The following is a 14889-nucleotide window of genomic DNA, read 5'->3' on the forward strand; positions in this document are numbered from 1 at the left end:
TTGTCCAGGCTGGAGTGCAGTGGCGTGATCTCGGCTGACCGCAACCTCCACCTCCCAGATTTAAGTGATTCTCCTGCCTCAGTCGCCTGAGTAGCTGGGACTACAGGCACGCGCCACCGTGCCCAGCTGATTGTATTTTTAGTAGAGATGGCATTTTCACCATGTTACCAGGATGGTCTCCATCTCCTGATCTCATGATCCACCCACCTCGGCCTCCCAAAGTGCTGGGATTACAGGCGTGAGCCACCGAAGCCGGCCTCTCTTAACTATTTTTTTTTTTTTTGAGATGGAGTTTCACTCTTGTTGCCCATGCTGGAGCACAATGGCACAATCTCTGCTCACCACAACCTCCACCTCCCAGGTTCAAGCAGATTCTCCTGTCTCAGCCTCCCGAGTAGCTGGGATTACAGGCATGTGCTACCATGCCCAGCTAATTTTTGTATATTTAGTGAAGACGGGGTTTCTCCACGTTGGTCAGGCTGGTCTCGAACTCACGACCTCAGGTGATCCACCCGCCTCAGCCTCCCAAAGTGCTGGGATTACAGGTAAGAGCCACCACGCCCGGCCTCTTAACCAATTTTAAGTACACACAGGTCACTGGCATGAAGAACTTCCTATGTTACTATTACTAAATCTTCTAAGAAAAAAAAAGAAACAAAAAAAGAATACCCACATAATTGTGCAACCATCAGCACCATCATCTCCAGAACGTTCTCATCCTCCCAAACTGAAGCTCTGTTCCCATGAAACACTCATTCCTCCCTCCCCTCCCCAGCCCCCGGCCCCTCCCTTCCTACTGTCTGTCTCTGAATCTGATGACTCTCGGGACTTCCCAGGAGGAGGATCACAGTCTCCTTTCCTGTCTGGCTTCTCTCAGTGAGCGTGAGTGCCTCAAGATGAGTCCATGCTGTGACCCGTGTCAAGACTTCCTTCTCTTTTTTTGTTTTTGAGATGGAGCCTTGCTCTGTCACAAACTGGCCTGATCTTGGCTCACTGCAGCCTCCGCCTCCCGGGTTCAAGTGATTCTCATGCCTTAGCCTCCCAAGTAGCTGGGACTGCATGCGCCCACCACCACGCCCGGCTAATTTTTGTATTTTTTTTTGTAGAGATGGGGTTTCACCATGGTCTCGATCTCTTGACCTTGTGATCCTCCCAAAGTGCTGGGATTACAGGTGTGAGCCACCGCTGCGGCCTCCTTCATTTTTATTTTGAGGTGGGGTCTGGCTCTGTTGCCAGGCTGGAGTGCAGCGGTGCGATCTTGGCTCACTGCAACCTCCGCCTCCCGAGTTCAAGCGATTCTTCTGCCTCAGCCTCTGGAGTAGCTGGGATTACAGGCGTGTGCCACCACGTCCAGCTACTTTTTTTGTATTTTTTAGTAGAGGCAGGGTTTCACCATTTGGCCAGGCTGGCCTCGAACTCCTGACCTCAAATGATCCACCCATCTCGGCCTCCCAAAGTGCTGGGATTACAGGTGTGAGTCCCCGGCCTCATGTTGTGTTGTATTGGAATAAAATTTAACTCTAGAAACTATTTCTTTAAATGTTGTTTAAGGAGGCAGGGTCTTGCTCTGTCGCCCAGGCTGGAGCACAGTGGCGCAGTCACCACTCACGATTCTCCTGCCTCAGCCTCCCGAGTAGCTGGGACTGTAGGTGTGCATCACCATGCCTGGCTTTTTGTGTCGGGGGGCGGGGTGTGAGGGGGACGGGGACAGAGTCTCATTCTGTCACCCAGGCTGGAGTGCAGTGTATGATCTCAACTCCCTGCAACCTCCGCCTCCCAGGTTCAAGCAATTCTTATGTCTCGGTCTGTTGAGAAGCTGGGATTACAGGTTGTGCGCTGCCATGCCTGGTTAACTTTTAAATTTTGTGAAACGCTTTGGGAGGCTAAGGCAAGAGCATCGCTTGAGCTCAGGAGTTTGAGACCAGCCTGGGCAACAAAGTGAGACCCTCCAGCTCTGCCCAATCTCTACGGAAAATCAAAAATGAGCCAGGCATGGTGGCACATGCCCGTAGTGCCAGCTACTTGAGAGGCTGATGCAGGAGGATCGCTTGAGCCCAGGAGTTCAAGAATCCAATGAGTTACCATCAGGCCACTGTACTCCAGCCTGGGCGAGTGAGACCCTGTCCCCCGCAAAAAATAAAATAACAGTAACGACAAAAACCTAGCAAACACAAAGCACTTGTTAGGGGCCAGACACTGTCTTAAATACTCAAATTCATTCATTTAATTCATTTAATCTTCACCCCAAGGGGTGAGTGCTCTCTTTTATTTTTATTTATTTTTTGAGACAGAGTCTCGCTCTGTCACCAGGTGCCAGGCTGGAGTGCAATGGCGCGATCTCAGCTCACTGCAACCTCCGCCTCCTGGGTTCAGGCAATTCTCCTGCCTCAGCCTCCTGAGTAGCTGGGATTACAGGCACGCGCCACCATGCCCAGCTAATTTTTGTATTTTTAGTAGAGACGGGGTTTCACCATGTTGACCAGGATGGTCTCGATCTCTTGACCTCATGATCCACCCACCTCGGCCTCCCAAAGTGCTGGGATTACAGGCTTGAGCCACCGCACCGGCTTTATTTTTATTTTTTGAGACAGAGTCTCGCTCTGTCACCCAGGCTGGAGCGCAGTGGCATGATCTTGGCTCCCTGCAACCTTGACTTCCTGGGTTCGAGCAATTCTCCTGCCTCAGCCTCTGGAGTAGCTGGGACTACAGGCGCCCACCAGCGTGCCCAGCTAATTTTTGTATTTTTAGTAGAAATGGCGTTTCACTATGTTGCCTAAGCTGGTCTCGAACTCCTGGCCTCAAGTGATCCACTCTTGCCAGCTTCCCAAAGTGCTGGGATTACAGGCATGAGCCCGCATGCCTGGCCTGGTGAGTTCTCTCAATAGGCCTCTTAACCAGACAGACAATCCGAGGAACAGAAAGGTAAAGTCATTTGCTTCAAGTCAGGGGTCAGCGGAGCCCACACCAGCTTCTGCTCCATTCATAACACCAAACTGAACCCCAAACGTTTATTCCGGGGAGTCCAGGCCACTTCTGTCTACCTGGCCTCGGTTTACCCCCTCGATCGGGGGTTATCGGAGGCCTATGCACCTCCCCCCACCCCCAAGCCCATCTGCTTTCTCTCCATGAAACTCGAGGAGCCTCTGGCTGCGAGCCTCTGCCAGCAGCCGCTCGGCGCCTGCCTGCCTGCGGGGACCTGGCCCCACCACCTGCTGGGCTGCGGCTGCCGGACACCTGGCCGCAGGGAGCCACGAGGCTGCCGGGTGCTCCCTGTGGCGTGCGGGCTTCTCCGGGACACCTGTGCACCCACATGTCTGCGCACCCCTGCGGGTTGGGGGAGCTCCCGCCTGTCACCCCGGGGACTTGCATGCATGCTGTGGGGGCACATTGTTGGGGGAGAGGGGCCAGAAAGCAGCAGCTCCCTCCAGGAGCCCCCCGGCTGTCACTCTAGCTCTGCAAACAGGAGCTCACTGTGCAGATGGGGAAACTGAGGCTCGGGGATGGAAACGTCCTCAGGGACCCCAGAGTTCAGCTCCTCTTCCTGGAAGCTCTGTCCTCCGGCGGCCCCCCCATGCCCGACACCCGCTGGCCACCCTTCCACCTTTCCACCCCGCCCTGCGCCCCCCTCAACCGCCAGGTCTCCCTCTTTTCCTTTCACCCATGCCCCTCTTGGGCAGCCTGGTCCACTCCTGGGGCTCTCCACCCCGTTTGTCCCTGATGACGCCCACAGTCCTGACTGTAGCCGGGCCTCCCCCAGCTCTGGATTCAGGACACAGCTGCCCCTCAGCCTTTCCAGGCACGGGGCTCACCCTCAGCCACGCGGGGTGCCCTTCTTCCCCAGACCCACCCGCCGCTGTAGCTGCTGTCGCCCCGCTGTCGCCCCGTCATGGGTCTGAATTTCCTCGGGGGACTGTCCCCACACCTGCCGTCCTCCAGGCCTGTGTGTCTGGGCTGTTCTTGGCCCCTGAGGCTTCAGTGGAAGTTTTAGGATCTGCTTGTGAGTTTCAAGACAAAGCACGAATAAAACAAAAACCCTAACGGGGTTCTCGCTGGCGTGGCGCCGAGGCTACTGATGCGGTCAGGGTGAACGGATGGCAGATGTCCCCCCACACACTGCTCCGCATCCTCCGTCTCAGCTGATGGCTTAGGCCACAGCTGGAGCTCATCCCCCGGCTCCCCCTCCACGCCCCATCCCACCGGCCTCACAGCCAGCGTTAGCCACTCCTGTGGCCTCTGCCTTCCAGTATACACAGAACTCTCACTGCTTCCCGTCCACGCCCTGGCCACTGGCATCCCACTTGCCTGGCACAGCCCAGCCCTGGTCCCCAGACTGTCCTCCCCAAACCGGCCACCAGAGAGCGCCTCTGAGCACCGCAGTCAGGGCTCCCTCCTCTGCCCTTAGTTCTCCATGGCTCCCACAGGACTCCGGGTCAAAGCTGGAGTCTTCCCTGCAGCCCGCAAGGCCCTGCACGTTCTGCCTCATCCCCTGTCTACCCTCCCCTCCTCCCTCTCTCTCCCTCCTCACTCGGCTCCAGCGACACTGGCCTCCTTGCTGTTCCTCCAACAGGCCAGGCATGGTCCTGCCCCAGGACCTTTGCACAGGCTGTGCCCTCTGCCAGGAACACTCTTCCCCCAGATACACACACAGCTCACTTCCTCACTTCAGCTCCCCACCCCGGCCTTCCTGGAACCCAGACGCCTCTGCCTCCCCATGTTATGCTGTCCTCTCCTCCCCCATCACACTCGGGCCCCCTGTGCCGCTGCGAGTGTGGGTCTCGGAACACTGCTGTGGGCATAACTGTCAGAAATGCAGAATCCCAGGCCTGCACCTGAGCAAGATCTTGGACGGATCCACGTGCACTGCAGCCTGAGAGGCGCAGCTTCACGCGTGAATTCCCCAAACGAAACGATCCCTGGAGCTGGGCGTGGTGGCTCAGCCTGTAATCCCAGCACCCTGGGAGGCTGAGGCGGGTGGGCCACGAGGTCAGGAGTTCGAGACCAGCCTGGCCAACATGGAGAAACCTTGTCTCTACTGAAAACACAAAAATTAGCCAGGCGTGGTGGCGCGCACCTGTAATCCCAGCTACTTGGGAGGCTGAGGCAGGAGAATCGCTTGAACCCAGGAGGCGGAGGTTGCAGTGAACCGAGATCTCGACACTGGACTCCAGCCTGGGTGACAGAGTGAGACATCATCTCAAAAAACATAATAATAATAAATAAAATTTAAAAATTAATTGCTTGTTGTACGTGAATGAATGAAGCATCAGCATTGGGAGTTAAACTCAGGTCTGCCCTCTCAGCGCCCCGCTCATGTTCCCCACGCCCTCTGCAACATGCACACGGGCTCACATGCATGTGTGTTCCGTCCATGTATGTCTGTGGGTCTCCGTGTCCACGGTACATAACGCCGTCTCTGTGTCCACACACGCACAGCCGTCCACACGCGTGGCTGTCCACAGGCCCAGAAAGTGGCTTCCTAGACGGCACCCGCCATTGATGACTTTCTGGCCGTCAAACTCTTCCTGAAGACCTCCAGTGAGCTGGGTGGCTCACGCCTGTAGTCCCAGCGCTTTGGGAGGCTGAGGTGGGTGGATCGCCTGAGGTCAGGAGTTCGAGACCAGCCTGGCCAACAAGGTGAAACCCCGTCTCTACTTAAAATACAAAAATTAGCTGGGCATGGTGGTGGGCTCCTGGAATCCCATCTATTTGGGAGGCCGAAGCAGGAGAATCACTTGAGCCAAGATCGTGCCATTGCACTCCAGCCTGGGCGAGAGAGTGAGACTCTGTTTCAGCAAAAAAAAAGACCCCAGTGAACCAGGGTCACCATCTACAAGCCATCCTGTCCCGTCCTGCTCAGCCCAATCTCAACAGCTGATTGGGGAAACTGAGGCCCAGATAGACATCAGCAGCTGAAGGAGCCCTAGAAGAAGCCCTTTGGCTCCAGAAGCCACAGTCCAGCTTCAAACCCCGGCTCTGCCTCTGCTGTTTGACTGCAGACAGTCACTTCCCTTCTCTAGGCCTCAGTTTCCCCATTTGTACACTGTGGGTGATTTAAAACCACTCTGGACCTCAGTGCTCAAGGACACCTCCCGCCCTGGGAATGACTGTAACCTTCTCCTTGCCCTCAGCTTTCCAGTCCCTCCCTCCAGACCGTGGCTCAGTGTCCCCTCTGTGGGGGGACCTTTGTGGCCTTCTCAAGGCCCAGCTGCCCTCCCAACTCCCCCCCCAAGACATAGTAACCTCACTCTGTCCTCAAAGCCCTACAGCTGACTCCTGCTCACCAGTCAAGGACATGCATGCATGCCTCCTCCTCCAGGAAGCCTTCTCTGATTGCCCTGACTGGGCCTCAGTTTCCCTGGGCTCCCCCAGCCACAACCACCCCCAACACATCTTCACTCAACCGCTAACCTGGCAGCAACTGTGCCCAGCTCTGCCTCCCTGTACCCCAAATTGGAAGTCATCCACTTACTCATCGGATTAGTAAATATTGGGCACCACCTGTATACCAGACAGCTGTGTTCCAGGCATGGGGACACAGCCATGACTGAGACAGCTACAAAGCCCTGCCCTTATGGGGCTCCCAGTCCCGTGGGGAGACAGGGTACACCACACACATTACCCAATATAGACACTGGACAGCCTTCTGACAATGATCAGCAGGACCATGAAAACATGAGGAATGACTACGGGAGGGAGATTTGAGCTGAGGCCTGAGGGGCGAGGGGGACCCCGGGACGAGGTGAGGAAGGTGCTCCAGGGAGAGAGAACCTCAGAGGAGGAAGTGTGGAGACTGGAACCACTAGAGGAAGAGACAGAAGGTCAAGGTGGATGGAGGGGCTGGCATGTCACAGAAGGGACTCCTGGGGCTCCCCGCTTCAGTGAGACGAGACAAGCCTCATTTCTTGTTTGTTTTTAAGCGCAGGGTCTTGCTCTGCCGCCCAGGCTGAGGACAGTGGTGCCGTCACAGCTCACTGCAGCCTCAACCTCCCTGGCTCAAGCAATCCTCCTGTCTCAGCCTCCTGAGTAAGCGGGGACCACAGGCGTGCGTCACCACGCCCAGCTCACTTCTGTACTTTTTGTAGAGACGGGGTTTCGCTATGTTGGCCAGGCTGGTCGAACTCTTAGCCTCAAGTGATTCTGCCACCTCGGCCTCGCAAACTGCTGAGATTACAGGCGTGAGCCACAGTGCCCTGCCAGCCTCATATTTTTTTCTTGTCCATAAAATAAAGACACTAGCTCAGGGCCTGGCACACAGGCATTCACTTTAGGTTAAATGACGTTGCTGGCCTTGCTGTGTGACCTTAGGCCAGCTGCACGCCCTCTCTGGGCCTCTCTGTTCCAAAATAAAAGACAGCGATCCCGGGCAGGCTTGCAGCCTCCGTTTCTCCATCTGCCACAGCACAAGGGACGGAGGTGGGATGCCTATCTCAGTTCCACACAAGGAGCTCCCTATCTGCCCAGCCGCCCCAGGATTCCGGCTACGGGGCCAGCGTCCCCAGGGGGATCTAGTAACCCGGCCCCGGCAGCCGGGCCCCAGTGCCGTCCAGGTCTGGTTACGGGCTCTGCTTACAGCTGCCCCTCCAGCTGCCTCGGTCGCCCCATCGCAGCCCAGCCTGGCTCTGGGGCTGTCTAGGAACTTGGCAGGAAGGTCAGCGGAAGTCCCTGGGGTCCAGGCATGAGGGGTGGGGGCAGAAGAGAGAGGCCCCGGGCCCTGCTCCTACTGGGTGTCGGTTAACTGATCCCTGCCCGGCCTGGGAGTCGGCTTGTGAGCCTCCCTCTCCTCTTTTTCTTTTTCTTTTTTTTCTGAGGCAGAGTCTCGATGCGTCGCCAGGCTGCAGTGCAGTGGCACCATCTCCGCAACCTCCACCTTCCAGGAGCAAGCCATTCTCCCGCCTCAGCCTCCAGGGTAGCTGGGACTACAGGCATGCGCCACCAAGCCCAGCTCATTTTTGTATTTTTAATACAGACGGGGTTTCATCATGTTGGCCAGGCTGGTCTCCAACTCCTGACCTCAGGTGATCCTCCCACCTCGGCCTCCGGAAATGCTGGGATTACAGGCGTGAACCACTGTGCCCAACCTCCCCTCCACTATGGACCGTCCTTCCCGAGTCCTCGGCTTTCAGAGCCTCAGTTTCCCCATCAGCGAAACAAGCATGACAGCCATCCACATCAGCTTCTCACGAGGGGTAAATGAGTGGTGCATGATAGGTGCTTGATTAACTGTCGTGGCTGCTGTGCCGCTTCGGGTTAGAGCCCTCCCGTCTCTGAGCTTGTTTCCTCCTCTGAAAAATGAGGGTGAGAGTGTTGGCTCTACAGGGGCGGGGGTCTGTCTCAGTTACTGCTGTGACCCCAGTGCCCAGCATGGGGCCTGGCACACAATAGGTGCTCAACAAATGCCAGCTGAACGAACGCCCCAGGAAGAGCCCCGGCCTCGTAAAATAGTTGGCAAGGAGGCGGAGGCCGGGTTCGGTGGCTCACGCCTGTGATCCCAGCACTTCGGGAGGCTGAGGCGGGCGGATCACCTGAGGTCAGTTCAAGACCAGCCTGGCCAACATGGTGAAACCCCATCTCTACTAAAAATACAAAAGTTAGCCCGGAGTGGCAGCCGGCACTTGTAGTCCCAGCTACTCAGGAGGCTGAGACAGGAGAATCCCTTGAACCTGGGAGGCGGAGGCTGCAGTGAGCTGAGACGGCGCCACTGCACTCCAGCCTGGGGACAGAGGAGGACTCTGACACAAATAAATAAATAAAATAGTTGCAAGGATATGTTCTTTCCAGACCTCGTTAAACACCTACTATGCACTAATATGGGTGGAGTCTCAGCCATGCTCGCTAGGGGTCATGCGTGCCCAGGGCTTGGCACAGAGCTGGGCATGCAGGAACCACTCACTTAATGCCGAGTATCTCTTTTGCAGAGGATGGGACTCAGAACACTCAAGCCGCCTTCCGCGTTCAACTCACAGCAGGCAGGAGAGCAGGGATTCAAGATCGATTTAGGAAGACCGCACCTGCTACGCGCCATGCTTTGCCCACATACGAACTCACTTCCTGCCCACATCAACCCTCGGAGACCAGCACCCTCATCCCCATTTGCAGATGGAAAAACTGACGCTCGGAGAGGTTAAGCCACTTTGCTGAGGTCACATAGCATGTTGGGGTGCCGTGGATGCAAAGGTGATCTTGCTTCTGGCTTTTTTTTTTTGAGACAAGGTCTCACTCTGTCACCTGGAGTGAAGTGATGTGATCTCGGCTCACTGCAACCTCGACCTCCCAGGCTCAAGTGATCCTCTGCCTCAGCCTTCCGAGTAGCTGGGACTACAGGTGTGCACCACCATACCCAGCTAATTTTTTGTAGAGAGGGGATATGATGCCCAGGCTGGTCTTGAACTCTTGGGCTCAAGCAATCCTCCTGCCTCAGCCTCCTGAAGTGTTGGGATCACAGGGGGGTCCCACTGTTCGTGGCTGCGTCTTGCTGACATTTACCAATCGCTCACAATGTGGTACTTGCCCATGACGGGGTCACACCCTAAATTTTTTTTTGAGATGGAGTTTCGCTCTTGTTACCCAGGCTGGAGTGCAATGGCGCGATCTCGGCTCACCGCAACCTCCGCCTCCTGGGTTCAGGCAATTCTCCTGCCTCAGCCTCCTGAGTAGCTGGGATTACAGGCACGCGCCACCGTGCCCAGCTAATTTTTTGTACTTTTAGTAGAGATGGGGTTTCACCATGTCGACCAGGATAGTCTCGATCTCTTGACCTCGTGATCCACCCGCCTCGGCCTCCCAAAGTGCTGGGATTACAGGCGTGAGCCACCACGCCCGGCCAAATTTTTTTCTGAGACTGAGTCTTGCTCTGTCGCCCAGGCTGGAATGCAATGGCGCGATCCCCGCTCCCTGCAACCTCCACCTCCCGGGTTCAAGTGATTCTCCTGCCTCAGCCTCCTGAGTAGCTGGGATTACAGGCATGCACCACCACACCTGGCTAATTTTTGTATTTTTAGTAGAGATGGGGTTTCACCATGTTGGCCAGGCTGGTCTCGAACTCCTGACCTCAAGTGATCCACCCGCCTCAGCCTCCAAAAGTGCTGGGATTACAGGATGAGCCACCATGTCCAGCCAGCCAAAATATTTCACAGATAATCAAGCACAGACCCAGAGAAAGGCTGTCCCTGTGTCCTCAGGCCACTCGGGAAGCCGGGTGCTAGAGTCAGAACCTCCACTGGGGACAAGGATGTGTCTCGGGGGCTCCAGGCCCAGGCGGAGAGGGGGGCTCCTGGGTAATTAATTTTAATCACTGTTTTGAAATTGGGCCACCAGGAGGCGAGTCGGAAACAGCAGCTCGTAATTAGGAATGGGTGGGGGGGTCTGGGAGGAATGTTCAGAGGAAATTAAAGTGTCATTTATACCCAGCGGGTAATTAAGGGGCCGGGAGGGGCAGCGGCTCGAGGGAGCTGGGGCTCCAAGGGAATCCAGGCTGGGGCGTCGGGCACCCAGAGATTTCAAAGCAGTTTGGGGACGGACAGGTCCTGCTTTTCAAACCCAATCTGGAGGAAGTCCAGGGGGGTGGGTCCTGTGCCTGGGACCCGGTTGTGGGGTTCAGAGGGGAATAAGGCTCTGTTGTAGGGACTCCGATGGCCCCTGCCTTTGGAGGCCTGATTTAGGGACAGAAAATGAGGAGCCTCCCCTTCCAACTTGGGGTTCTGGGCACCCTTCCCCCCATTGCTGAACTCCTCCCCCAGAATTCCTCCTGTCACTGCCCCTCCCCAAAAACCGGGGGTCCCCAAGTGGCCAGGACCAGTATGAGAGGCTGGAGGGGGCCCCTGCTGAGAGATGTGGTGTAGAATGGGGGTGGGGGGTCCCAGGGAATGCCAAGTGCTGCTGGGAACGGAAGACCTGGCGAATGAACTTGAAGAAGACAAAGGCGGGAAATAGGTCCCAGGGGAAAGGCCCCCGGGGTCAGAGCGGACCACAAGTCCTGGTGAGTCAGGGCTCAGGAATGGTGGAGGGGCTGGCAGAGTGACGGGGGCGCTGGGGGATGGGGCTCGAGAACTGTCAAGACTGTGAAGAACAGTGATGGGGCCCCGGGTTTGCTGGGTCACCTCGGAGAACCTGTCACCCCCATCTGTCCCTCATTTCTCCCCAGAGCCTGAGGCTCCAACCTTCAAAGAGAGATTGCAGCAAACACGGGGCGCCCACCCCGTGTTCCCAGCCCTGTCCCTCACTTAGCCTAGCAGGGTAGGTGAGAGGGGCTTTTCTGACCATTCCCTAGGTGGGAAAACTCGGGGCCAGGGTGGGCAAGGGATGGGCCCAAGGTGGCACAGCCCAGAAATGGTCAAGCCGGGATGTGAACCCAGGCCCAGGGGTCCAGACGCTGCGCTCCACCACAGCATTGCCCCGCACCCAGAGAAAGGGGCTTCAGCCTCTTCACATCCATCTCAGCAAGTTCTGCGGGAGACTCCAAAAATCTGACCCCATCCACCCACTTTGTCCCCCTCTATTACCCTCCCCTGGCCAGCACCCATCAATCATCATCACGAGCACCTGGTCCTCAGTTCCAGTCTCCTCCCTTGTCTGTCTTCCCCAAAGCTGCCACCAGAGGGAACCAAGAGTCAGGTCCGGTCCCTCCTCTGCCCACAGTCCTCTATGGCTCCCACCTCCCGGGGGGTCGAAGCCCACAAGGCCCTGCATGGCCTGCCCCGTCCCCTCCTTGCCCTCCCCTCCTCCCTCTCTCCCCCTCCTCACTCTGCTTCAGCCACTCCGGCCTCCTTGCTGTCCCTGCAACACGCCAGGCGTGGTCCTGCCCCAGAGCCTTTGCATGCGCCGTGCCCTGTGCCCGGAGCGCTGCTTCGCAAGGTCTCTGCATGAACATCATCTTCAAGGTCTCAACTCAAATGTCACCTCCTCAGAGACACCCTCCGTGACAATCTCAGTGAACACAGCCCCACTGGATAACTGTTCTCAGCCACTTCCTGGATAACTGTCTTCAGGGCACTGACTATACCTGATTTACCTTGTTCCTTTCTCTAATTAGCGTCTGTTTCCCCCCGCAACCCCCATTCCAGCTGGGAACTCAAGGGCAGGACGCAGTCTGCCTTGGTCATTGCTGGGTCCACGGCACAGGCACACAATAGGTGCCCACTAAACGTCGGTCCACTCGTCAAATGTGAACAGTGCTCTCACAGCTCCAAATGAGATCGTGGCCAGAACCCCCACGTTTCTGCTTTGCCAAGTTGTTCCTTTTCCTGGAGTCAGAAACCCAACAGAACTATATTTGGCACTCTGCCCGCATCCTCTTGTTTAAATGGCCAACCCTAAGGGAGGCAGAATAGCCACCCCTGTTTTACAGATGGGGAAACTGAGGCTCAGAGAGGAGGAATGAATAAATGAGAGAAGAGACTGATTCGATCTCAGTCAGTCTGATCCAAACGCTACGGCGGCCTCTGAGGCTGAGAATTCAGAATGGCCACTTCAGCTTCCCTGGGGGGGACGTCCATGGCCTTCAGGGAACGGAGGTTCCTCTGCAACCACCAGAAAACATGTGGCCACCCTGGTGAACTCCTATATATCCATCCTGCCCCTAGCTGCAATGCCCCTTCCTGGTACATCTTCCCTGATTCATGAGGCAGAGTACAGCTTTCCCTAGCCCTGAACCCACACAGCACAGGGGGCAATGCCTGCCCCTGTTTCTCTTCCCTAACCTGGAAGCCCCTCCAACTAGATACCAGAGTTAAGTTGACCTCTCTGGGGGATCCCAGCATCCTCCAGCACAGGGCACGCACATGGGGGCCACTGGCTGCATCTGTTGACTGGCTGATTGACCTGATTGCCTGGAACCAGGGCCACCTGAGAACCCACACTCCTCCACTGGGCTCCTGCATTCAGGAAGTTCTCTCCTAGGTCAGTCCTTGGAAGGCGGGCTTAGCCAGGCCAAGGTGCATTCTGGGAAATGTAGTCTAGAGTGGGCCTGACCTCCCAGTGGGGCCCTGGGGTGGCCACCTTTGGACACAGGGGCCAGATGGAGAAGTGGCATTGGGGGAGCCAAGTAGTGGGGCCCCATGTCCCTGCCAAGGAGCCCTAAGGGTGGTCCCCAGCCTCCCAAGTCACTTACTTTCTTTTTGTTTTTTTGAGACGGAGTCTCACTCTGTACCCCAGGCTGGAGTACAGTGGCATGATCTCGGCTCACTGCAACCTCTGCCTCCCGGGTTCAAGTGATTCTCCTGCCTCAGCCTTCTGAGTAGCTGGGACTACAGGCACTCACCACCACGCCCAGCTCTTTCATATTTTTAGTAGAGACGGGGTTTCTCTGTCTCTACTGACCATGTTAGCCAGGCTGGTCTTGAACTCCTGGCCTTAAGTGATCCTCCTGCCTCGGCTTCCCAAATTACAGGCGTGAGCCACCGTGCCCGGCCCCAAGTCACTTTCTTACTTGTCCTAATGTGTGCCACTTCATCTGGATGTCCCTGGTGGAGAGGTGAGGAAGGATTGTGTGGGTTAAGGTCTGGGCTCCTCTGGCCACCCACCCGACCCCAGCACCACCGTTCATGAGGGTCAGGACGTCTAAGACGAACGGTCTGTTCTGGGACAATCAGCCAGAGGACGTGGGGCTGGTGGCTGTGGCCTGAGTCTTGGGCTGCTTTGAGCCTCAGTTTCCCCACTGCTGCTACATGAAGATAGGGAGGGGAAGAAACACACCACCAATGCCAAGAGAAGGCCACAGCCCAACCAAACCCCAGCTGAGAACCCGCAGCCCCATAAACACCTGAGAATCTCAGGACCCTGGCATCTCAAACACGACAGCAGTTCAGAAAACCCACAGTACCTGGAAATTGAAAAAAAAAAAAAAATCCAGAAGGTCACTTGGGCCTGACCAGTATCGGGATTATTTCTCCAGCATTCTGGAAACACGGTCGTCCAACCCTGCTGGCCTGCCTAGCAGGAGGGGCGGCTCACCGCTCCTTCCAGTAGTGCACCTGGTTGCCAGGAGCCTGTCTGCTCTTAGTTATCATTCCTCGAGATCAGAAACGTGACCTAGGCACCCACCCATAACCTTCCATGGCTCCCTATTGCCCTTGGGATAAAGTTTGTTCCTCGACTTGGCATTCAAGGCTACTACCTACCTCTCAGTCCTCTTAAATACTCCTGCCACTCAGGGCTCCTCTGACATACCCTGACACGATGAGCCTTGCTGTTCCCTTTGCCTGCAATGCCTGTCCCCTTCTCCTGGCAGAATCCCTCTTATCCTTCACGCCCAGCACCGGCGATCCCTCCTTGGGGCAGCCTTCCCCGCTCGGACCTGTCCTGACCACTTCCCTGGAAGTTTCTTCTCCCTTTCTGGGCCCACATGACAGGGCCACACCCAGGGTCAGCTCGGGACACCTTCCTTCCCGGGAGACGGGCGGTGACAGGTGACATCCTTCAGCCCCCAGGGACCCAGCTCACCTGTCCCGCAGGCTGACGTCATGGTCACCTTTCCAAGGGCAGTTTGATTTGTATCTTCTAGGCCCAGCCCTGATAACCCCAGCAGAGTCCAGCCGCCAGCCCGGTGTGGCCACTGCAGAGGGGACACCGCATTTCCAGCCCCTTCTATGCCCGTTGGACACAGGCGAGGACTGAGGTCTCAGGGGGAAAGGACACTCCTGGAGGGACTCCATACCTAGGCTTGGAGACAACTCACCGCCAGGCAGAGGAGAGGAGAGGGACCCTAAGATCCTGGGGGGGGCTCAGCCCCAGCAGAGTCTGGTGGGGGAACCAGAGGCAAAATGGGGCCGGTAAGATCAAGACCGTCTCAGGTGACCCCTCCCGGCCTCACCTCCCTCCACTGTAGCCCAAAATCAAAGAGCATCTCTTCGGAAGACGGAAGCCCAGAGAACCATAGGCCACACAGCCAGGTCT

The 14889-nt window shown here is 56.7% G+C and overlaps 1 protein-coding gene across 3 annotated transcripts in view; it reads right to left on the bottom strand.

Annotated features, from left to right (window-relative positions):
- Positions 1 to 14663, bottom strand: part of SEMA6B (semaphorin 6B) — a 35019-nt gene extending 20356 nt beyond the window's left edge. The window contains exons 1-2 of one of the 3 annotated variants that reach the window (XM_035286087.3): positions 14437 to 14663; positions 13757 to 13816 (exon numbers count right to left, since the gene is read on the bottom strand). In XM_035286087.3, the coding sequence (XP_035141978.2) occupies positions 13757 to 13816; positions 14437 to 14648 (272 nt within the window). In that variant the 5' untranslated portion in view covers positions 14649 to 14663. Of the gene's footprint in view, positions 1 to 5349; positions 5478 to 13756; positions 13817 to 14436 lie in introns of those variants that run through there. The other 2 variants (XM_035286088.3, XM_035286092.3) reach the window with 2 other exon arrangements.
- Positions 14664 to 14889: the final 226 nt, after the last annotated feature.

The sequence above is a fragment of the Callithrix jacchus genome, chromosome 22 (genome assembly GCF_049354715.1).
Source record: "Callithrix jacchus isolate 240 chromosome 22, calJac240_pri, whole genome shotgun sequence".
Taxonomy (NCBI): domain Eukaryota; kingdom Metazoa; phylum Chordata; class Mammalia; order Primates; family Cebidae; genus Callithrix; species Callithrix jacchus.